The sequence below is a fragment of the Sus scrofa genome, chromosome 1 (genome assembly GCF_054392235.1).
Source record: "Sus scrofa isolate SSC_HxYL_T2T_F1_AM1 chromosome 1, Sscrofa_HxYL_maternal_Yorkshire_Landrace_v2.0, whole genome shotgun sequence".
Lineage (NCBI taxonomy): Eukaryota > Metazoa > Chordata > Mammalia > Artiodactyla > Suidae > Sus > Sus scrofa.
In genome coordinates this window covers 199,965,255-199,989,159 of record NC_139383.1, presented here as the reverse complement: position 1 = coordinate 199,989,159, position 23,905 = coordinate 199,965,255, and the positions used below count along the sequence as shown (strand labels likewise).

Here is a 23,905-nt window from a genome sequence, read left to right as displayed (position 1 = left end):
CCATCTTCCCAGGTTGCCAGCTTCCTGAGTAAAGCATCTTTATTTTTCCATGAACCCTTGTCTCTGGAAACACTGACTTTTTAGCAATGAGCACCTGAACTTGAGTTTGGTTCCAGCTCCAGCTGGTAATATTACTTTTAAGTACCTTATTTGGAAAGTCAATTATAAGAAAAAAAAGAGTGTGTATAAATGTATGACAGAAATTGACAGAACAATGTAAAACAATTACAATAAAAAATAAGATTAATAAAAAAATAAAATTGAATATGGCTATTCAGGAAAAAAAAAAATAAAAGCCTATACTGCAAAGGCAGCAAGCTAATAAGAGTCACTCCTGAGCAATATTATTTCAAGTTGTGATCAGGATAAACCATTAGTCAGAGTCAAGGTTTAGCTAAGGGCACATCTTCCTCCAGGAACCCAGAACAACGCCACAATGAATTTTTTTTTTTTTTTTTTTAGGGCCACACCCAAGGCATATGGAAGTTCCCAGATAGGGGTTGAATCTGAGCTGCAGCCAGCAGCCTACACCACATACACAGCAACAGCAACCCTGGATTTGAGCCAAGTCTGAGACCTACACCACAGTTCAGGGCAACATTGGATGGCAGCAGACCCAGTGAGTGAGGCCAGGGATTGAATCTGCATCTTCATGGATACTAGTTGGATTTGTTTCCACTGTGCCACAGTGGGAACTCTCAATTTTTTCATAATAATTTTTATTTTTTCTATTATAGTTGGTTTACAGTGTTCTGTCAATTTTCTAATTCAATACAATGCAAACATTCTTATGGCTTTCAGGTATAAGGAGAACTAGAGTTGCAGAATGTAGAAGTTTATAAACAAAATCCCTGCTTTTCAGGTTGGAGTCCAAAAAATGATAAGTATAATAGAAATAATGAAGAATAATTAATAATGATAATTAGTTATAATAATTACGAAAGAAAGGATTACTAGGATTACTGCGTTTGAGTCACTGTGTCCCTCACAGGCATTTTCTCATTTAAATTACATATTCTTTATGGGTGCAGAAATAATTTACTCAGGATTGCTGAGGGCCCAGCTACCTGGACTCCAACTGAGTTGGCTCAAATCCCCAACTGGTACTCCTAGCATTACGCTCAAGGTCAAGTGCTGCCCAAGCTGCACTTTCTTATTCAGCAATGGGGCCAGGGTCACTTTCAAATTTAGGCCAATCCCACTCAACCCTTGGGCTAATTCGGTGAGGGGGTGGGCTGGGATGGAAAACAAATTGGTGCTTTGTTGGGCTCATCTAAAGAAAGTTAAGAAGTGGGGAGGAAGAAGCCAAATTTATTCGTTGTAATATTTGTGCTCTTCCTCTCGACACAACTAGATCTTCGAAAACTATTTGGCCTCAAAACAACTGTTAACCGTTCTTGATTACTGTACCAAATGCAGTATCGCCAAGCATCTGTCATCCACGCCGTCTGCTTCTACTGCAACTCTTTACTGGGAGCCCTGGCAGGCGAAACCTAAGGAGCGATGACAGCGTCGGCGTCCCCCACGCCCAACTCCCTGAGCCCAGGGCGGCTCCGCTTCCAGCCTGCACTCCCGGTCCGCCCTGGCCAGGGGTGGGCGGGGCGACGGCTGCGCCGTTGCACTCGCGCAGTTGCGCGGCTCAGACCAGGTCCGGAGGGTTCGTGGGTCGCTCTAGCTATCTCTATTAGCTGTCTCCGCAAAGCAGGGCGTGCGCGGCGGTGATGAGCTGGGAGCTGTTTCTCTGGCTGCTGGCACTATGCGTGCTGCTCGCGCTCGTGGTGCAGCTCCTGCGCTTCCTGCGGGCAGATGGCGACCTGACCCTGCTGTGGGCCGAGTGGCAGGGGCGACGCCCAGGTGAGGACCCGCAGCCGCCTTTCCGGAGTGGACGGCCGGGTTCTGTGCGGTCGGTTCTCCGCCTTTCTCCGCGTCCCTCCGGGTGCATGGAACTTCCGGGCGACGAGGTTGCGCCTTTCCCGGGGGCTGCGGTTTGGGGAGGAAGGGGCCGAGGCGTTTTGTCTTCTGTCCTGGACCATGTGGACTTGCCTGGTAGCCAGAGTTAAAGAGCAGCGAGAGCGCTGGAATTGGCAGCGCACCCTCAGCTTTCTCAGTTCCTAACCCTGAGGGATTTTGATGAAGTGTTGGAGGATAATACTTTGCGAAACTGCGTTTGCAAAGGAACCAACCTCCTTTTGAGGACTAGTTTTTCTACTTCGTGAGGTTGTTCATCTTCCATTTCTTACGCTAGTCAGAGTTGTGAAATAAAATTTGAGATATTCCACAGTCACCCACATACTTGCCTATTTATTGCGTTAAAAGTATAACTAGCAAAAACTGGATTGGTGTTTTGCCAGGAGCAAGACTGTCATACTAAAGGGCGTCCTGCCTATCTCATTTTTTATCTGTGCCCTGCTTCATATTTGATCGTCATTAACTAAACGCATTCTATGTGCTAAACAGTGTTCACACAGAACTGTTCATTTACAATGACACTTATAAAGCAGGCATTATTAATCTTATTTGCCAGGTAGGGAAACATGTTCGGAGAAGTTCAGTGACCTGCCCAGAGCTAGGCTTTGGATTCATAAGGGCTGGAGGGAAGTGGGGTTTCCCCGGACCTAGTTTTCTGTATGAAAGAAGGTTTGCTTTGAAGTGATAACTAATTTGCTTTAAAAACGGGGCCAGGGAAGGAAGGGGTGCATATAGCTTCTGCAAGGGTGAAAATTGATTCTTAGGGACCGAAAAAAATCTTAGATGGTGTAGTGTTTTATGCCCGTCCAAAGCTCAACCCAACCTGACAAAATATTATCCCTTAACATTTCAAATTTTTTCTTGGGCTTTTTTGGGGGCGGGGTGGTATAGCTAGTATACCTCTGACATTGAGCTTATGGAAAATACATAACATATGCAAGATCAGGGCTACAAAATTATGGCAAATATATGGTTCTGACTGGCAGACTTTCTCCTAGTCATTTGCTCCATCTCAACAGATGAAATGTATATGCCTGTTGGCTGCTTTGTGGATGTTTGTGCTTGATCCTTAGTACTTTTTTGTTAACTTAGACTTCGAAATTTACATAGAAATACTTTATATTTTATTGTTCTATGAAAGTTATTTAACTGATTATTCAAGTGCTGAAAAGGAAAAAAATGTTGACAATATCTAGCAGCTAGTTAAATTACAAGTTATTTTCACATATCAAACAAAAGTTAAAAGTTAAGGTGATTAAAGGTAATTTTTAACAAATTCATTCAGTTTTGTCAGTGTTTCACATTTGCTGGAAAAATATCAACTTTGAAGGATTTTTTAAAATACACTTACTTTGCTATGTAGTTATGTAATTTGCTAATTTACATGTGAAGCATGATACCTTACAGTTCAGGTAAATACACTACAAGTTACTCAGCAAATAGTTTTAAAGGTAAAGTAAATGTTAATAGCTTTAATTTTTTCTTTTCTTTTTTTTTTTTTTTCCTGCACCCATGGCTTGCAGAAGTTCCTGGGCCAGGGATTGAACCTGAGCTGCAGCAATGATAACACTGAATCCTTACCACTAGGCCACCATGGAACTCTAATTTAACTTTTAACGTAATTTTAAAATTTCACCATTCTGGACTTCCCCTGGGGCCTACAGCATAACTACATGGCATTGTTTCTGCAACAGCTCTGGTTATATCCTTGGCCCTGGAACTTCTGCATGCTGTGGGTGAAGCCAAACACTTTAAAAAATTCATCTTTTTTTTTTTTTTTGCTGCACCCACAGCATGTGGAATTTCCCAGGCCAGGGATCAAACTTGAGCCATAGCAGTGACAATGCCAGATCCTTAACTTGCTGTGCCATAAGAGAACTAAATTTTACCATTCTTAAGCCTGTATTGACTAAAGAGTAAACTTTATAGATCTCCTTTTATGTATAAAGCTCAGATAGATACATTTAAATACATAAACAATATACAATATATCTGTGAGATTAAGTAATGAAAAAAGTTAAACGAACAAGAAGATAGATTCAGGTTCTCAAAATAGTTCAGACTGGAAAGATGGGCAGACTTTACTAAGGATAAAAAAGATTATCCTCATTTTCTTCTCTATGGGTTTATAATTTTTTTTTGTTATTTTAAAAATAGACAATAGACTCACATATGATCAACTTTTTTTTTTTTTTTTTCTTTTTAGGGCCGTACCCAGGCATATGGCATATGGAAGTTCCCAGGCCAGGGGTTGAATCAGAGCTGCAGCTGCTGGCTTACACCACAGCCACAGCAGTGCCAGATCTGAGCCATGTCTGGGACCTACACTGTAGCTCACTGCAACACCAGATCCTTAACCCACTGAGTGAGGCCAGGGATAGAACCTGCATCTTCATGGATACTAGTCAGATTCATTACCACTGAGCCACAATAGTAACTCCCAAGGCCAACTTTTTTAAATGCAAAAGGAGGTAAGTTGACTAGTAAAGCTCTCTCCCACCCTTATCCCTGGCCACCCATTATGCCTCTTTGGGGCAACCACCATTTCCTCCTCCCTTTTATGTATCCTTCTAGAGAAATTCTCTTCATTTTCAAGCATGTGTCTCACATGGTGAAATTTAAGAGTGACTAATTTTAGGTATTGCATGTAGATCCAGAAAAGTCTACAGCACCAGTCCAGAGTAGGAAAAGTGTCAACAGCAATGAGGTGAGGAAAACTCAGATTTTAGTTGACAGGCACCTCAGTTGAGTCAGCAGTGAAGGGAAGTGCCAGAAAAGATTAGGCAATCCTGGGAGACTTTTAGTGTCTGATGGAATAAACTGCAAACAACAGATGTCTTCTCAATACCTGCCTGTATGTGTTGGCCTTTGTGCTGGGCACTGGGGACATGGCAGTGACTGAGTCAGTCACTGTATGGGCCCTCACAAAACAACCCTTCTGGAGGACCAGGGAAATGATTCAGTCATGTCACCTTACTCTGAACTGTCCAGACGCCATGGGAATCTGGTGTCCTGCTCTGGTCAGCTCCTTTCAATAGGAACATGGATTAGCTGGAGCTTGTGCAGAGGGTGTAAGCAGAAGAGGGAAGAAACCGGATGCCATGTCATCTGAGGGAAGGTAGCAGAAATTGGAAGTGTTTATTTCACCTTAGAGAAGCAAGAGATGAAAGGACTTAGGGAGGACATAACAGCTGTCTTCAAATAGATGAGGGACCGTCCTGAGTAAGACAGGCTTGATTTATTGTTCCCGTACCCTGAGGCAGAACTGCCACCCTTGGCTGCTGGTCCTTAGGTGTTAAAGATATAGCACATTAGTATAAGGAAGAATCCTTGAATCCCTGGGAGGATTAGACTTGTCCAAACAAGGAGCCAGTGCCTCAGAGATAACTGGCTTCCTCATCCTGTGAGGGAATTAATTAGAGACTAGCCTGTCAATAGCCTGAGGAGCGCATTCTCAAACTGGGTTGGGGGTTGAACTGTAAGTTTCCTTCCAACTCCGTGAATCTGCTTTCAGAAGCTCTTTATGGGAGGTCATTATGTATCCGATTCTGCAGAATTAGTAAACAAACAAACAAAAAAGTTGGTGCTAAATTAAAATGTTTTCTTCTCCAAGGGTGGGAAGAAGGGTACCAGAATTGCAGTCGTACTAAGCTAAACGTCAGCCTGGGGGTTTTCATTGTTGTGTTTAAATAATATTTGCATGTAGGTGTACAAATGAAGAAATCTTTTATTAGTTCTGTGCTAGTTAGTAGATGGTTACAAAGAAATTATTTTCACTGTGGAATCTGAGTATTGCAGGAGCAACAAGTAGTTGATGAATGAATAAATGACTAGCTGACTATACATTCTGATATTTCTGATTAAGTCCATCAGGAATATGGCTCAGTTGGGGCTTTCCATACAAGTACACCAGTTGATAGGAAACCATTGTAGCCCAGACACAGTTTTGGGGATATTTCTGTCCTTAGTTCAGATACTTACATGAAACTTCTTTCCTGAGGACAAGTTGCATTTTCTTGAATGGCTAAGAAACAGTTGGATTCTAAAATACTGATCATATTAAAATGTGGGCAGTGTATGCTATTGGCCAGAGCATGGGCTTTGGAATTAGATATACTTGGACCCACGTTCTTTGTCTGCCGGGGTTCTTGGGTGTTTATTCAATAGCGATTTTTGGAGTCCTTTCTCTATGCCAGTTTCTGTGTGAGGCACTGAGGAAACACTGAGGTGAACAAAGGAGACCAGGTTGCAGCCTTAAGGACGTGTACAGTCTAGTGGTACAAATTAATTTCTGTAAACAACAATTTCCTTTGTTATAAAATTCAGATAATTCCTGAAGGTTTTAATAAGGTAATGCATTAAAGCGCATAAGAAGCAGTTAAAAAAAATGTTAAGCCATTATAGTTAGTAACCCCATTGCACCTGGCTGGAGAAATTAGAACACACAAGTTAATGGAGTGAATGTGTTTTACTGCCAAAAAGTCCATTTGTTAAATAATTTTAGCAACAATTACAGTTGACATTTTACTTATTAAGCACTGAGTATGTGTCAGACATTGCAGTGAGTGCTTTACATGTTTTAACTCATTTCTCTCCAACAACCCTATGACAGAGGTTTTATTATTAATTACATTTTCCAGTTTTGGAAAATTAAGGCATGAAGTTGTCACATGGGAGCATTTCACTGCTGTGTGTGACACAGCTGGAATTTGAAGCCTGATGGTTTCCAGAATTCATACTGAAAACCCAACAGTTAGGTTTTAGGTTTGCTTAAAACAGTAAACTAGTTCCCCAATTTTAACTTTCCTGATCTAAAATCAGCAATGCATATCTTTTTTTTTTTTTTTTTTTTATTTTTAGGGCCACTCCTGCAGTATATGGAGGTTCTCAGGCTAGGGGTCTAATCAGAGCTGTAGCCGCTGGCCTATGTCACAGCCACAAGGGATCCGAGCTGTGTCTGCAACCTACACCACAGCTCATGACAACGCCGGATCCTTAACCCACTGAGCGAGGCCAGGGATGGAACCCGCAACCTCATGGTTCCTAGTCGGATTCGTTAACTACTGAGCCATGATGGGAACTCCAGCAATGTATATCTTAAATAATAGGCTTCTTTGCTATTTTCGATAAATTACACATTTTAATAAATAAGGCACGCGGGAAGATGGCACTTACAGTGACTCTGCAAATTCCAGTGGACAGTGACTACTGTGCTGCAGTGCTAAATAAGGTTTTCATTGGAGAGGAAACCATTTCTGTAACATAGTTACAATCTTTAACAGGATCATACTTGGGCAGGCAGAGTGCATTTTATCTCTCTCTCATATGTATTTCATCTTGGGTGAACTACTAGATTCTCCCAAGATGAAAGCTCAGGCATTTGGAGAGCACTTTTACAAAATGACCTTTAGTTAATAGGCATCAGATATGACTGACACATGGGGAGAATGTGACTTTAAAAATCCAGGATTCGGAGTTCCCGTCGTGGCGCAGTGGTTAACGAATCCAACTAGGAACCATGAGGTTGCGGGTTTGGTCCCTGCCCTTGCTCAGTGGGTTAAGGGTCCGGCGTTGCCGTGAGCTGTGGTGTAGGTCGCAGACGTGGCTTGGATCCCGCGTTGCTGTGGCTCTGGTGTAGGCCGGTGGCTACAGCTCCGATTCGACCCCTAGCCAGGGAACCTCCATATGCCGCGGGAGTCGGCCCAAGAAATAGCAAAAAAGACAAAAAAAAAAAAAAAAAAAAAAAATCCAGGATGCTTCTACCGTACCCCAGAGTAGAACTTGCTACATTCAGACTTGTTATCAGTACCTCCATTGCAAGAAATGAGAATAATGGAATTGAAGACTGGATGGGACTCTTAGTGATCATCTTATCTGAATCCCACATTTATGAATAAGGAAAGTGAGTCCAGACACTTTCTATTTATTTAGCCATCCTTTTCTCTATCAAATATACAGATAAATACAGCCTTAGAGTCAGACCATGGTTAGAAGGCTTACCCTGAAGTAAAGTCTGGAAAACTCACCAAAAGTGTAGAGTCTAGAATACACAAAATAATGTTTTGGTTAACCGTTACTAATGATTTGTATCCATGCTTTTTGTGGGAAATGTTTTCTTAGGATATTTAATTTTAAGAGTTTAATTACTTTATTGAATTATGATTGTCATATAAAAACTGTCCATATTTAATGTATACAGCTGGATGAGTTTGGGGTTAAGCACACACTGGTGAGACCATCCGCACAATCAGGCCTATGAACATATGATGTTTCAGTTTTTAAGCTCCATGCATTATGTCTTCATAGTCAGTGATATTGTTTAAAACGGACTATGAAGACATAATGCATGTCTTTTTGGTTAATCTTTGATGGCTGTAACCCATAGCTTATTTTCTACCCTCAATCCCCACTCCTTTTTCAATAGAATGGGAGCTAACTGATATGGTGGTGTGGGTGACTGGAGCATCCAGTGGGATTGGCGAGGAGCTGGTTTACCAGCTCTCTAAACTAGGAGTTTCTCTCGTGCTGTCAGCCAGAAGAGTGCAGGAGCTGGAAAGGGTGAAAAGAAGATGCCTTGGTAAGTAAATCTAAAATAGCAGCAGTGCTTCCTAGAAGTATATCAGGACCCAGAGTCAAAATTTGGGAATTTTGGAGTTCCCACTGTGGCTCAACAGGATCGGCAGTGTCCCTAGAGTGCTGCAGTGCAGATTAGGTCCCCTGGCCCAGCACAGTGGCTTAAATATCTGGCATTTCCATTCCTGCAGCATAGGTCGTAGCTGGTCCATATGCCTTCGGGTGGCCAAAAAACAAACAAACAAAAAACCCCCAAAAAAACAGAAACAAAAAAGCAGGGGGAGGGGGAAATTTTAGAGGGAAGAGGAGTATTCTTCTGGGCAGTATACCCTGGTTCCAAATACTCCAAGTGCTTTCATCCGAATCCTCTTTCTTTTGTCATTTCTTTGTTAGCTGATCTGTCCTTTTTCTTCTCTTTTCTGCTACCTTTCTACTTTTTTGGGGCACTGATTCTTGGCATTGGGGAGTTATCATCAGTGCTCTGACACGCTGGTCGATTTTTAGTGACCAAGTAAATATCTTATATTTTCATCTTAGGGAAAGAACAGTTTGGTTCTTACGTATGACATACATGTATGTAACCATAGAAATTTAATTGGAAAGGATCTGGACTTGTTTTGCTAAAATATCAGATATTAATGTCATGTGGGATGGCATAAGGTTTTTATTATAAAGGATGAATGAACAGGAATGCATGCAGTTTGAAAAATGCAACATGGAATAATATTTCATATATATAGGACAACAATGTCAATTTTTGTTTGGGTTTAGGTGTGGTTATGTTCACAGTGAAAGCAGCCTCAAATAATAAAGTTATTATTTCTCATGGGACATTTAGTATATAAACTGAAATAATTTTGAATTTTCCAGTAGACTATGTTTTCGGTCAGTGAAAGAAAAAAACCTTTCTTTCACTTTGCTGATGAAACTAACCACCCAGAAGTAGAGTTGCCAAGGCCACAAGACCTTTTTCACAATACTGCTTTCCAAGACCTTCTGTGTTTTCACACTGGGCCACTTCTCATGACACTTGCTGCTCTACTGTTGAGACTTGCACTGGCAGAAATGAGGCGTAACAGTGTTTCTTAGCTGGAGTAAGGCTGTTTTCCTTTTATCTGTCAGATCATTGTTGCAAACTTTTTTTTTTTTTTTTTTTTGGTCTTTTTAAGGCTGCACCTGCAGCATATGGAAGTTACCAGGCTAGGGGTAGAATCAGAGCTGCAGCTGCCGGCCTACACCATGGCCACAGCAATGCAGGATCTAAGCGGAGTCTGTGATCTACACCATAGTTCATGGTAATGCCAGATCCTTAACTCCCTGAGCAAGGCCAGGGATGGAACCCGTGTCCTCATGGACACTAGTCAGATTTGTTACCACTGAGCCACACTGGGAACTCCCAAACTTTTCTTTTAAAACACTTAATCTTTCACAGTTTAATTCTTTTCCCATAAAGCCTTTGCACCTCTTATGTTTTCTCTACAAGACAATTTAGTTTCAGTTCTTTTTTTTTTTTTTTTTTTTAATTGGCTGCATCTGTGGCACATGGAAGTTCCAGGGCCAGGGATTGAATCCAAGCCACAGCTGTGACCTACGCTGCAGCTGCCACCAATGCCGTATCCTTTCAACCCACTGTGCTGGGCTGGGGATGGACCCCCCGCCTCTGTGACCTGAGCCATTGCCATTGTCAAATTCTTAACCCACTGCACCACAGAAACTCCCTCAGTTGTTCTTTTGGTGAACAGAAAGAGGAGCCATTATAGCCCAACATTTTTCTTGATTGGGAATTTTAGGATTGTGTCCTTTTCCTTATTCCTCCTGGAATCCTTAGCCTCTGGAAGGAAATCTCTGTGTGTCATGTGACTGGAAGATTCTGAACTGATTTTTGGCATTTTTTTTAATGTACTTAAAAATCAGCTAGTGAACCTATCATATAATAAATGTACAGATTACTTTTGTACTTCTAAATAAATCGATCTAAAATTTTTGCTTATTTTAGTTTCAATATAATCTCGATTTTTTTGCTGCAGTCTGTTCCAATGTTAGCCTGTTTATATTCATGTAAAAGAGAGCCAGTCTGCTTCCTATATACCCAGCCAGTATTTTATCTCAAGATGTTGCCATATAATCACCAGTCCCCTTCTTGGTCACTGAGAGAACCTCATCCACAAGGCCGCCGAGAAATAAGTTCATGGCCGAGTGTGGTTGTAGAATGGATGTTAAGTAGCAAGGAGCTAAAGTAAACTATTGTATGACTTCCACATTAATTTCAAGTGTCTTTATTTAGAGAATGGCATTTTGAAAGGAAAAGATATACTAATTTTGCCCCTTGACCTGGCTAATAGAAGTTCGCATGAAGTGGCTACTAAAGCTGTTCTCCAGGAGTTTGGTAAAGTAAGTAGAATTTTTATTGGATAAGTGATGCTGCTGCTTCTCTCTCTCTCTCTCTTTTTTTTTTTTTACAGCCACACCTGCAGCATATGGAAGTTCCCAGGCTAGGGATCAAATCGGAGCTGCAGCTGAGGCCTATGCCACAGCCATGGCAACACTGGATCAGAGCCACATCTGCAACCTACACTGCAGCTTGCAGCAATGCTGAATCCTTAACCCACTGAGTGAGGCCAGGGATTGAACCCACATCCTCACAGAGACAATGTTGGATTCTTAACCCACTGAGCCACATTGGGAACTCCTGGATAAATCTTGCTTTGAAGTAGCTGCAAAGAGATTCCCATCTATGGTGCTAACATTCAAAGGGCTTTAGGTAAATGGGTTCATGCAGTGAGATGAAGGCCCATAAGTTAGACCTCTTATCTCAAAGTGGGTGGCTTTATGTAATTACTACTTTTTTTACTTTAACAAATATTAACTCCTCCATGTAGAACAAAAGAAGCTAAAAATCTGTGCCTTCTATTTTTGTGACACTTATTGCCATAAAAAGTCACTTAAGATGGGAACTTAGGAGTTCCCTAGTGGCTCAGTGAATTAAGGATCTGGCATTATCTCTGTTGTGGCACAGTTTTAATCCCTGGCCTGGGAACTTCCACATGCTGCCAGTGTGGCAAAAAAAAAAAAAAAAAAAAAAAAGAAAGAAAAAAAGAAAAGGAATTTAATTCCATAGGTGGATTCTGGTTTTCATTTTATCTTTTTTATTGCTGACTCCTGGAAATAAATCAATTTGTTCCATTGATTCATAAAGTTAACATATAACCAGCCATCCCAAGGAATTCCAGCTGTCCATGTACAGGTCATCCCTCAAGTGCCCCTTTTCTGATTTTCTTTAACTAGATCGACATTCTGGTCAACAATGGTGGAGTATCCCAGCGTTCTTTGTGTGTGGACACCAGCCTGGATGTCTACAAGGAGCTAATGGAAGTTAACTACTTAGGGACGGTGTCCTTGACAAAGTGTGTTCTGCCTCACATGATTGAGAAGAAGCAAGGAAAAATCATTACTGTGAATAGCTTCATGGGTATTATAGCTGCACCCCTTTCTGGTGGATATTGTGCCAGCAAACATGCTCTTCGGGTAAGGCTGCCAAAATTCACCTCTGATAGAACTGATCTGAATATGTATGGGGGGGATATGGCCATCATTGTAAGATATTGTGGGAACTGGGTAGTGATGTAAGGAGGCAGAAAGAGAACCCCAAGGAGACCTTGGGTAGAAGATTTATCCAGAAGATGCTAAAAAAGACTTGAGCTTCACCTGCCTCTTCCTAATTCAGCAAACACATATTGAGCATCTACACTGTGTTGTGCACTGCAACAGATCCTGGAAGTATAAAGATGGTCAGATATGCTCCCTGCCCCCAAAAAGTGTGTGATTTAAATGACATCACCCTTTACCTCATCCTCATTTCTGCCACATCTTCATGGCAAATCTGGGGTCTACCTCTTGTTTCTTCTGCAAACAGTCAGGATTTACTTGCCCTCTCATTTCTGTGATGATTTTTTTCCTTCCTTATTGTTGTTGGTGTTTATTTTACCTGCATTTCTAAATAGATATGTCAGAAATAGAATCTTCCCACTGGATGATCAGTCCTGGGCTTCATACCCCACTGGGACTAGCTTTGACTCTATTTACTCTGATGTCATTGGAAGAAGAAAAGCTAGTTCAGGCAGAGGCTGGGAGAAAGCTTGACTTAGCTTGTATACCTTAGGAGATATGAATATTAGAAATAAATGAATTTTTAATGTTGGCTTAAGAGTGGATATAAAGAAATGGTATTAAGCTATAACATGGAGCAAATTAAATCACATGACCAATAGGAAGAGAATGATTAAAAGAGACACTTGATTTATAATTAATGCTGTTGAAGGTCAGTTTAAGTAGGATGTTTCATTTTTGGAATAGCTGAGTGGTCATCACAATTTCATGAAAATTTGAAGCTCTGGTTCTTAAGAATCTGCTTTGTGCTGTGAAGAGCAGACAGTTGCAGAGGGTGATGTAACAAAATACTGCACTGATGATTTCCTCATACTTGGTAATGGGGTATCAGTTACTTCCTATAGAGCAGTCAGGAGAGTCAAGCAGGCAGGAGAGGGAAGGAGGCCACCTCATCTGCTTGGTAGCAAGTATCATGACATGCAGGAAGCTTTCAAACACACACAATGAGTTGTTTGTTCCATCCTGCTAGACTCCCTGTTTTATTACTGAATTTGATTGTCTGATGATACTATGTGGCAAGTTGAGACTCTAGTTTTACCAGTAGCTGAATTCTGAGACCAGGAGGCTTTTTTTTCTTTTTCGGCCACTCTGCGGCATATGGAAATTATTATTGGATCATAAATGAATGTACTCTGGGTTAGCTATTTAGGCTTTTCAATGTTAACTCAGATTATAACAGTATAGTCTTGGAATATTTCCTGATTTAGAAGAAAAGATGAGGGGAAGTAGATATTTACTCTGTTTGGTTTAGAAATGGCCAGTATCTTTGAAGTCCTGAGAGTCTAGCTTGTTTTTACAAAAGTCATGCGAGCAATCATATAACATTTTTAATTAACCATGTATTCTCTTACTACCCTAAGAAAGATAAATCTTGGCTGAAACTAATTGTCTGTTAAAATAGTCATGGAAAAAGTTGAACTGTTCTCTGTGACAGTTTCAGTTAAGTGCTAATCAATCCCCTCTTGCACCAACATCTGCACTTCAGGCCCCTTTGACAGATAAAAAGAAACCCAGCCTGGGTGATGATCAGTGGAGAACATGCAGTCCTAGAGTGGAGAGCCAGGGACTGGCTGAGAGGGTGTCTCAGACTTTCCCGGGGGAGCCTTCCACTTATCCAGCGCTTGCCTTCCATAAAAATCACTGATGGCATGGGCTGCCACTGCCAACGGGGTGAACCATTCATACCCAGAACAAGCCGAGAACCCTGTTCTAGATTGCGTCCAGTCTTAGAGTTAAAAATGCCTCATCTTGTGTAATTCCATTTCCTGTCCTTTACTGAGGCATTTCAGAACATATTTTGATAATGTGCTGCTATTGTCCTTCATAAAAAGTTAAAGAGTAATTTCATGCTAAAAGTAACCATGAGATATGTATTTGTACTTGATTTTTTTTCCTGATAGGGTTTTTTTAATACCCTCCGAACTGAACTTGCCACATACCCAGGTATAACAGTTTCTAATGTTTGCCCAGGACCTGTAAAATCAAATATTGTGAAGAATGCCCTAACTGAAGAAGTCACAAAGGTAAAATTTTCTAGTTGGGGAATAATCGGAATGCTTTAGTAGTTATATATTAGTGTTATAGTACTATGCCTCAGGGTTTTCACATTAGAACTGCTTATTAATTATTTATGACACTTAACTCATGGCATTAGGAAAACTGTTTAGGCTGGCTGATAGTGCTTTGGCATTCAGTTTTAATATAAGCTAAAGAAATCACCAGCATACTGCTTATATTAATCCACTATTAAAAGGGTTGTCAGTATTTTTAAAACCAGTTTCTATAAATTCACAAATTATAGCAACACTGAAAGGTTTTGTGTGGCTGAATTTTAGTACGTTAAATCTTACTGGGATTTTAAAGAGAGATTATGGTGAAGAAGCTTAGAAAAAGCCTTGCTGAACTTTGATAATTTTAGGTTAGCCTCACCCAGGCCTGTGCTCCCGGCAGTTCACAGATTACATGTAAGTGATCTATCAAATAAATAGTAAATGTCTCAGGAAGAATCCAGAATTACTCAATAATAAAAAATCTCTCCAAAGACCATGAAATTTTCCTTCTTTTCTATTAATATATATTTCTGCTGAGACATAAAGCTACATATGCTATGTAAATGTTTACATATACAATTTATATTTTCGCATTTCCTTTGAAGGGACTATGGTAAAATCGAATAAGCACTCTATTATAGGAATCAAGGACTTGGAATATAGACCTGGTTACTACTGAATGATCTGTATGAGCACAGATAAATTACTGCCTTTCTGGGCCTCAGTTTATTTATTTGTAGAATGGTAGTGGGCTAACTAGAATAGTAGTACCAGATTTGTTCAATACCTAGAAGCCACTTTTATCATCTCCCTCCATTTCATCCCCATGGGCTACATCTTTTATAGAATTTCATTTGCTAAATATGTTAAAAATTTGCTTAAAAATTTTTATTATTCAAGTGATGTGTATATTAAGATGGGTACAATTACAACTAAAAGCAAAGAACCTTTAATCTTTTATTTAGTCTGTGCAGCCTTATCTGGTTAAGTGTTATCAATTCCATCAGGCTTTTTAAAATATTACCAATAGCTTATAGACAATCTTAATACCCATGGGGACTCCTAAGGGGCAGGAGGCCACTTTAAAGGAGACCCTCATCTCAATGTCTTCTGGATCTTTTCTAGCTTAAAAGTTCTGTGAAATACCCTGGATAAATACTCATCATTCAATTACTTTTTGAAAATTTTCTTAGACTCTAGGCAGTGATGCAGACCAATCCCACAAGATGGCAACCAGCCGCTGTGCACGGCTGATGTTAATTGCCATGGCCAATGATTTGAAAGAAGTTTGGATTGCGGAGCAGCCTTTTTTGTCAATGGCATATTTATGGCAATATATACCAACCTGGGCCTGGTGGCTGACCAGCAAAATAGGGAAGAAAAGGATTGAGAACTTTAAGAGTGGTGTGGTAAGACCAATTTATATATTTCTTAATACCTATCCACTTTGTAGGAAAGTATGAAAGTTTCTAGTGCTTAAAAATTTCTTATTGATCTTCCACCAACTTCATGATATAAGTACAAAAGGTATACAAAGTTTTCTATCCTCCATGCATAACTGCTGGTTTACTATAAATTACTACTGGTCTTGGAGAAAGGTTTTCTACAAGGTAAATCAAAGACTGCCATTTTTTTTTCTACACTTACTGTTGGGCCAGTATATGTGCCACCAGTGCTCTTTCTCCACCATTTCTTCCTACAAACTCCTACTCACCCTACAAGTCTCAATATCCTACAAGTGTCACCTCTTTGGGTTGATACCTGACCTCTCCTCCCATTTCTCCCCAGGACTAGGTGCACCTTAGCCACTTCCCACACTATTAAAAGAGATGCACTCTCATGTGTAGTACTGCTTCCTTTGGTCTTGCTCCAGAAGCATTTTGCACATCTCAGATGTGCCTCTGTTCATGACTAGAAGAATACGCTGATCACTCATTCTTTCAGCCCTCGTTCTTACAGAAAAGTGAAGAATGTTATAAACTACTTCTGAGAAAATTGTGAGTTGAGCCAAAAATTATAGATCACATAGATATGATTATGCAAAGAAAGGTTATTTCTGTGAATGGTTTTTATTAAAATATTTCATTGATCACTACTTTCTTTTAGAAATGTTAGTAGGGATTGTATATAAAGAGAATTATAAGATGGGATCATGCCGCCTGTAACATTAGATAACCCCCCACTCTTTAAGTAGGCACAAAATGTTAGATATGTAATTTGTTCCAATTTTTTGAAGGACAGTTAAATGAATTAGTGAAAAAGCAAAAGAACAAAATACTTAGAGACTTAAAGGTTATAAAACTTTCATGATATACTAACATGTTTAGAGCTTGAAAAATCATGAAGGGGGCCATTCATTTACTATCAACTTGTAATGTGGGGTGCCTTGGGCCAAAACGTTTATAAGTATTTTGGTAAGGTTGAGACCTGGTCGTGTGGGATGGTTCTAAAGATCATCAGATACCATATCTGAGTTTGAAATATGGAGGACAACAGACATAGTGACATTGTGTCCAGTGATGGATAAGGGAAGGAAAGGCCACATTTTTAGAAAGGTGACACAGCATCCTGGTTAAGAGCATAGAGCCTGGTGCCAGGTTACCTGGGTTGAAATCCCAGCTCTACCCATACTCATCCCATGACCTCAAGCAAGTTATTTCTTGATAAATCAATCTCCCCATCTACAAAATGGACATTGCTGATGAAAATAGCACCTAGTCATAGGATTATTATGGGACTTAAATCAGTTGCATCTGGAAAGCTCTTTAAACATACTGTGGAGTGTTATGCCTATTAAGTATTAGCTGTTAATGCTTTTGTTTTGATGGCAGCAGAATGTTCAGTGAACAGATAGTAAAGATCAAAGAGTTAAGTAATATGGCAGAGAAAGAACACATTATAGAAATAATTATTTCAGAGGGAAAGAAACCAGGAGCTAGAGTTTCAGTCCCACTGTAGCAGTTGTTCTCTCAGGAATGTCCATAAGGTTATTTTGTTTACAGAATACCTAACTGTAAAATATAAACATCACTCAGTTAACCTAGGCATTTTATTATATCTAACATTTGCTAAAAATGATGATTTCTACCAGCATTTTAAAAATATTGCTTATTATGTGGTCTCACTGCTTTATCACTTTATGATAAACTGGACATTCTTTTGTTTCCCCAAAACTATTTCTTTACACAAAACCCTTTACACACAAAAAAAAACTTTAAAAAATTTTTCCTCACTTTTTTACTCAATTCTCTTCTTCCTCCTTTTCTCCCCACTGTTACTTTCTATTATATCCATCTCCTAAGATTTTATAAGTGTCTAAGAGAATGCCCGTATTATCCCAAACTAAATGGTTATCTTCCCAAATGAAATATCACCTCTTAGAGATTATTGAGCTGCCTTATTTTACTCTTCTGTCAGTATACTAAAAAAGTTCACAAATTATTTGAGAGTAATCTGTCAAATAATTTACTTCTAGATGCTCTGACCTACTCTTTGTATTTATTAAGGCAAGTCAGTGTAGGTGTGACGTGCTGATCTAGAAGAGTAATAAGAGATTTCAGCATTAGTGAAAGGGCATAAGCAGGTGCTAACCAATGACAGAGGAAATAATGATGCTAAGCCCATTAGAGATTTTTGTGTAGATCTAGAATTCTGACTGTGATTTTTATTCTAATTTAAGCATTTTCCCAGGTTTTATATAGATTCCCAGTAGTGAATCATAATGATATAGTTCCTCAAAACAGAAGGAATTAACTGTCAAAAACTGGGGTAGAAAGGACTGATTCATGTTTCCGTCACTCTGTTTTAGGATGCAGATTCCTCTTATTTTAAGATCTGGAAGAAAAAACATGACTGAAGGAGTATTTGCATTTTTCAAGCTACTGAACAAAGAAATGGAAAACATGAAAACAGTGATCTTTTAATGCACTGAAGACTAACTTGTGATTTTACTTCTTAACAGATACAACTTTGCTTTCAACATGTAATAAGTAACAAAAGACCATCAGAGCCTTGCAATAAAGATATTAATACATACTGCATTCCTGGGTAAAAGAGCATTTTAACATACTCTAGCATTTATGCTTAAAATCTAGGTTAGCAGAATGATAACCAAAGTATTATAGTAATGCATTTAACATAAATGCATAGAATATTACATGAAGCAGAGTGCTGGGTAGTGGGCAGATATAAAGATGCATTTGAGGAGTTCCCTTGATGTGCAGTGGGTTGAGGATCCAGGTGTTGTTACTGCAGCAGCTTGGATCACTGCTGTGGCATGGGTTTGATCTCTGGCCTGGGAACTTCTGCATGCCATGGGCACGGCACCCCCGAAGAAAGATGTATCTGAAATGGTCCTGCCTCCAAGGTGCTTACACTCTTAAAAGAGTTGACAGGTACAAATGACTATTTGAGGCAGTAGGTAGGACTCATAGCAACTGTAATTTATTAAAAACCTTTAATTTTTAATTAAAAAATTTTTTTTCCTTTTGTCTTTTTAAGGGCCACACCCATGGCATATGGAGGTTCCCAAACTAGGGTTCTAATTGGAGCTGTAGCTGCCAGCCTACGCCACAGCCACAGCCACAACCACGCCAGATCTGGGCTGCGTCTGTGACCTACACCATAGCTCACAGCAACACTGGATCCTTAACCCACTGAGCAAGGCCAGGCAATGAACCCACAACCTCATGGTTCCCAGACGGATTCATTTCCTCTGCGCCACGATGGGAGCTCCTTTAAAACCTTTCATATATCATTGCTCTGATGAGGTGCCTTGTATTTAGTTAGTCATTTATGCCTCATAACAGCCTTCTAAGGTAGATGGTATTATCTACCTTTATAGATGAAGAAAGAGATACCCAAAGCAAATAGGTGTTACTTTCCCAAGGTCACAGAACTAGTAAAGGGTAAAGCCTTGGTTAAACTCAACTCAGGAAGATTCCATTGACAACTGTTCACATTAGTTATTATTATTAATTTAACTTTAAACTTTAGCACCTTATAGTAGAGCATAGGCCACAACAGAAAATCAATAAATACCCCTTGACTACTTACTGTCAAGAGAGGAGAACAGGGGAAGAAAAACATGGCTCTTGCTTATTACCTATAGCCAAGGTAACACCCATAAAATAACCGTGAAATAGTTGTTGGAGAAGTTGGCAGCCACCAGGGTATCCTTGGGCACCAGGGAAGGTGTAAATGGTGGAGTGATACCCTGGGGACAAGTGTATGCATGGCAGCATGGGTATATCCTAGAAGCATGGTTATGAGTGAAGAAAGTAAATGATGAACTATAATACAATTCTGTTTACATACACCTACATTTATGTGAATAGAAGACAGTGCTCATTTTGCCCACAGGGGGTCCCAGATAGTGAAATTATTAAACACAGCCTCAAAAATTATGTTTGATTGGAGTTCCCATCATGGCTCAGCAGAAACAAATCTGACTAGCATCCATGAGCACACAGGCTTGATCCCTGGTCTTGCTCAGTGGGTTAAGGATCCGGTGTTGCTGTAGGTTGCAGACACTGCCGTGAGCTGTGGTGTAGGTCACAGACGCAGCTCAGATCCTGTGTTGCTAGTGTAGTGTAGGCTAGCAGCTACAGCTCTGATTTGACCCCTCGCCTGGGAACCTCCATATGGGTGTGGCCCTAAGAAGACCAAAAAAGAAAATTATGTTTGATACATTTAAAGATATAAAACACAAGACTGAGAATTTTCAGCAGGAACCTCGTGTCAACTGATGAATAGATAAAGATGTTTATTATATATACATATAAAATGAACCATTACTCAGTCATTAAACAAAATCCTACCACTTGAGACAACTTGGATGGATCTAGAGGCTGTTATGCTAAATGAAATAAACACCAATACCACATGATCTCACTTATATGTGGGATCTAAAAAATAAAACAAAAACAGACACAGATACAGAGAACAAACAGATGGCTGTTGGTGAGGGCAAAATAGCTTCTCATCTGTGATTTCAATCAACTTTGAACTGTGCAATACCTTAGTATTTACAATTGGAAAATATCCATGTTCAAGCGGACCTGTACAGTTCAAATACACGTTGTTCAAAGATCAGCTGTAATTGGTTTGACAATTTGAAGGTAGTGACCTTAATAAAAACTTTCTTTGGGGGGATAGTAGAGAAGGAATCCAGACTGGAAGGGTCTGAAAAGTCAATAAAGATATGGAAACTTGAGAAGAATGCAAGGTAAAGGGAAAGCATGGCCTGGCATTATTATAATAGTGAAAATCTTTAAACAACTTAAAATGCCCATTTGGGGGAGGGGTAGTCTAATAAATCGTTGTATCTATCGATGTTGTGCAGTCAAAATGATATTGCTTTCCCCCAAAATGACTAACACCAAAAATCTTGTGATTTTGTTAATTGAAATTAATCCAAAAAGCTATCCTTTAACATTACTGTATTGAACTGTTCCACATAATAAATGAAATAGTAATAAAAACCTAATTGGTACACATCCAGTAATTTCAATCATTTCTAAAGAGAATGTATTACTGTACTACTAACCTAGGATGCCACTATAGATCAAATAAAGGGTGCTACAGATGGCAGTAAAGTAAGGGGTAGAGGAAATTCATGTCTCAAATGATGTAGATTCATTGTTCATTCTCCTTACAAGTACCTGTAAATAGTTCCTAAGCAGTAAGAGAATGAAAATCCTAATCACATTCTGAAAACTTTTCTCCATCTCTTCCTGCCTTTAGTTCACCTCAGGACACAAGTAACTGGTAGTTCTTCAGAAGCAGTATATTCAGTTGAAAAGAAAGGAATAAAGGAGGCAGATCGACAGAATGGCCTCTAACAGTTATAATCAGATTACTCTAACATTGCTAATCCTGTGAGTATTCACAGGATGAATGGGAAGATCCCTTTTCCTTTTGGATATATAAAAAGGATACTTAGAAAAAAAAGAAAAGGAAAAAAAAGGGGAAGCTTTTATTAAAAATTTTTAAGGTTTCTAAATTGCAGTATATGTAAAGAAAATGAAAACGTATTAAATGTTAAAACAGCACAAAGTTTGAAAATACTATAAATTATATTTTAAATAAATATAGATACATAATGCAACCTTCAGTATGATCCATTATCATTACTTAAAAACACTGATATGTATATCTTTTAAGTATGTAAAAATTACACAGCTGTTGACTTCTCCAAGTCAAGTCACTTATCACACACTTAAAAGCATTAAAAAAATTCATTATATAATCTTATACAAATGTTTCATATTTACCAAAGCCCACCACAATCCATATGGCACAAATATTGGCCAACTACTTCTAACTTTTATGTTAGGCATAGAGTTGATGTTGTTTAAAACCATTAGCATATCTTAAAAAATGAGCTTTATAGAGCTTAGCTTTTTTCAGGCATCTGACTTGGGAGGAGAAGGAAGTTCAGTGAAGTTATGAGGAATCACACTGTTACATTTCTAAAATGAAAAAATAAAAACATCTCACTTGATGACAGTACATTTGCAGGGCAAAGTGGGCTCTAAAACAAATGTATATGGAGAGGTTTCGAAGAATAAATTGGATATCCCAGGGGAGGATCAGCTGCTTGTACTGTAAGGTTTCTTAAAAGTAGTGGATGAGCTTGTATACTGTAACGTTCCTCATCGTCATTTGTGGCGTAGAGCAATTCCCACGAAAGATTGGCCCACTGACCTCTAACTGCTTCAGCATTTAACTTCCCAACTTGGATCAATAATTCTTGAAGGGTAAGTACTCTCCCTGTGTAAACTCCCTGTAAAAACAAACAAACCAACAAACAAAAAAACAAAAAAAAACTTAGAGAAAAATTCCACTGTAGCTATTAGGCAAACTTAAACAGAAAGTGTATCAAAATGTACACACATGAACACATATACTGGGATACTACTCAACGTAAGCTTAAAAAAGAAAATAGTGCCATTCGCAGCAACATGGATGCAACCAGAGCTTATCATACTAAGTGAAAGTATGAGAAAGACTATACTATATGTTATCACTTACATGTGGAATCTAAAATATGATGCAAACGAACCTAAGAAACAGAAACAGACACATGGATAAAAACAAACTTGTAGAGGAGTTCCCACTGGTGTAGCATATTAAGGATCCAATGTTCTCTCTGAGGTAGTGAGGGCTCAACCCCCAGTCCCACACAGTATGTTAACGGTCTGGCATTGCTGCAGGCTGTGGCTTAGATTTGATCCCTGGCCAGGAAACTTCAATATGCCAAGGGTGTGGCCGAAAAAGATTTAAAAAGAAAAACAAAAAACAGACCTGTGGTTGCCAAGGCGGGGGGGGGGGGGGGGGGGGGAGGAGGGATTGGGGGAGGAGTGGACTAGGAAGCTGGGGTTAGCAGATGTAAGCTATTAAACATGGAGGGGATAAACATGAAGATCCTACTGAGAACTACAGTCAATATCCTATGATAAACCATAATGGAAAATAACAAAAAAAGTTGTATATGTTTATATATCTGAATTACTTTGCTGTACAGCAGAAATTAACATAATTTTGTAAATCAATTATACTTCAATTAAAAAAATGTACACACATGAGTTGCTTGTCTTCTGAATCAAGAATCCCTTCTGTTTGGTAACTTTCTGAGTAAGTATGAGAGAAAAAAATTCCTGGACAGCCACTGTACTCAGTTCTCTTTCATTTCTTCTATTTCCTCACCCTATCCAGCCTCAGCAATGTGTAAGTCACAAACATTAGCCAGTGAACAAGCATCCAATAGTCTCTTTTTAAAAGTTTTATTGAGACTAATTCACATTCCATATAATTTATTACTGTAAAATGTATTAATTCAGTGGCTTTTTTAGTATATTCAGGTATTTATAACTATTTCTACAATTTTAGAACATATTAATGATCTCAAAAAGAAACCCTGTCCTCTTTAGCTATAATCTTCCTACGCCTTAATTCCCCTACTCCTAAACAACTTCTAATGTATTTTATAATGTATAGATTTACCTATTCTTGGAAATTTTATATAAATGAAATCACATAATACATGGTTTTTTGTGACTGGTTTCTTTAACTCAGCATGTTTTTAGGGTTCATTCATTGCCGGAGTCCTGGTCCAGCCGAACCAGGCCCTCCTGAAGGATGAGCGGTGTCGGCGAAAGAATGGACACAGACCCAGAGTTTGTGTGGGACTGTCGTTTATTGTTTGAATCAACCAAGCTTATATAAAGTTTTTCTTTTGGCATGTGTCATACATCTGGTGATATTTACTAATTTTCCCCTCTGACAAATGTTACCTTATGACCTGGTACATGACCAGGTACATCTGGGAACACAATGTTCTTTTTGGGCTTTCCATAATTAAATGTACTCAGGTTAATGATCTAATTTTGTGGGTAGCAAAAGCATGAACTTACTAACTTTAAAAATGTTTTTATGTGTCTAAAACCTAAGGCCAAACTATATTCTATTAGTAAAGGTTAATCATATATATCAAAGGTTATTTTGATTCTTATAGAACTAGAAACCATAGCACTGACACACCTTAGGGTTGGGCCAATAGGCCTGGCATAGCAATATACAATTGACTGAAAGTAGGCAATTTCCTGACCTGAATTCGATTACATGGTGCAAACCGCACAAGTTTT

The 23,905-nt window shown here is 39.2% G+C and overlaps 2 protein-coding genes and 1 long non-coding RNA gene across 11 annotated transcripts in view; 1 reads left to right on the top strand and 2 right to left on the bottom strand.

Annotated features, from left to right (window-relative positions):
• Positions 1-1,584, bottom strand: part of LOC102157689 (uncharacterized) — a 63,210-nt gene extending 61,626 nt beyond the window's left edge. For both annotated transcript variants that reach the window (XR_014820275.1, XR_002335512.2), the window contains exon 1: positions 1,411-1,584. This is a non-coding gene — a long non-coding RNA (uncharacterized LOC102157689). The remainder of the gene's footprint in view (positions 1-1,410) is intronic.
• On the top strand, positions 1,384-20,755 carry DHRS7 (dehydrogenase/reductase 7). 5 transcript variants are annotated; one of them, XR_014840050.1, is made up of 8 exons: positions 1,629-1,854; positions 8,393-8,545; positions 10,826-10,932; positions 11,827-12,066; positions 14,109-14,231; positions 15,452-15,667; positions 18,067-18,795; positions 19,868-20,755. XR_014840050.1 is itself a non-coding variant. In NM_001244160.1 (7 exon segments), coding segments are annotated over 7 exon segments (1,020 nt in total). In that variant the 5' UTR covers positions 1,384-1,721; the 3' UTR covers positions 18,115-18,298.
• PCNX4 (pecanex 4) overlaps positions 20,006-23,905 on the bottom strand; it is a 41,715-nt gene continuing 37,815 nt past the window's right edge. For all 4 annotated transcript variants that reach the window (XM_084982477.1, XM_084982482.1, XM_084982484.1 and 1 more), the window contains one exon: positions 20,006-22,044. In XM_084982477.1, the coding sequence (XP_084838603.1) occupies positions 21,793-22,044 (252 nt within the window). In that variant the 3' untranslated portion in view covers positions 20,006-21,792. The remainder of the gene's footprint in view (positions 22,045-23,905) is intronic.

What these genes read in the sequence shown, in the direction of transcription:
- DHRS7 (XM_085016469.1), top strand. Translation starts at nt 8,410, where the DNA reads ATGGTGGTGTGGGTGACTGGAGCATCCAGTGGGATTGGCGAGGAGCTG. An exon ending in GGTGAAAAGAAGATGCCTTG is followed by an intron (nt 8,546 to 10,825) that starts GTAAGTAAATCT and finishes GTCTTTATTTAG; the next exon opens with AGAATGGCATTTTGAAAGGA. An exon ending in TAACTGAAGAAGTCACAAAG is followed by an intron (nt 14,232 to 15,451) that starts GTAAAATTTTCT and finishes AAATTTTCTTAG; the next exon opens with ACTCTAGGCAGTGATGCAGA.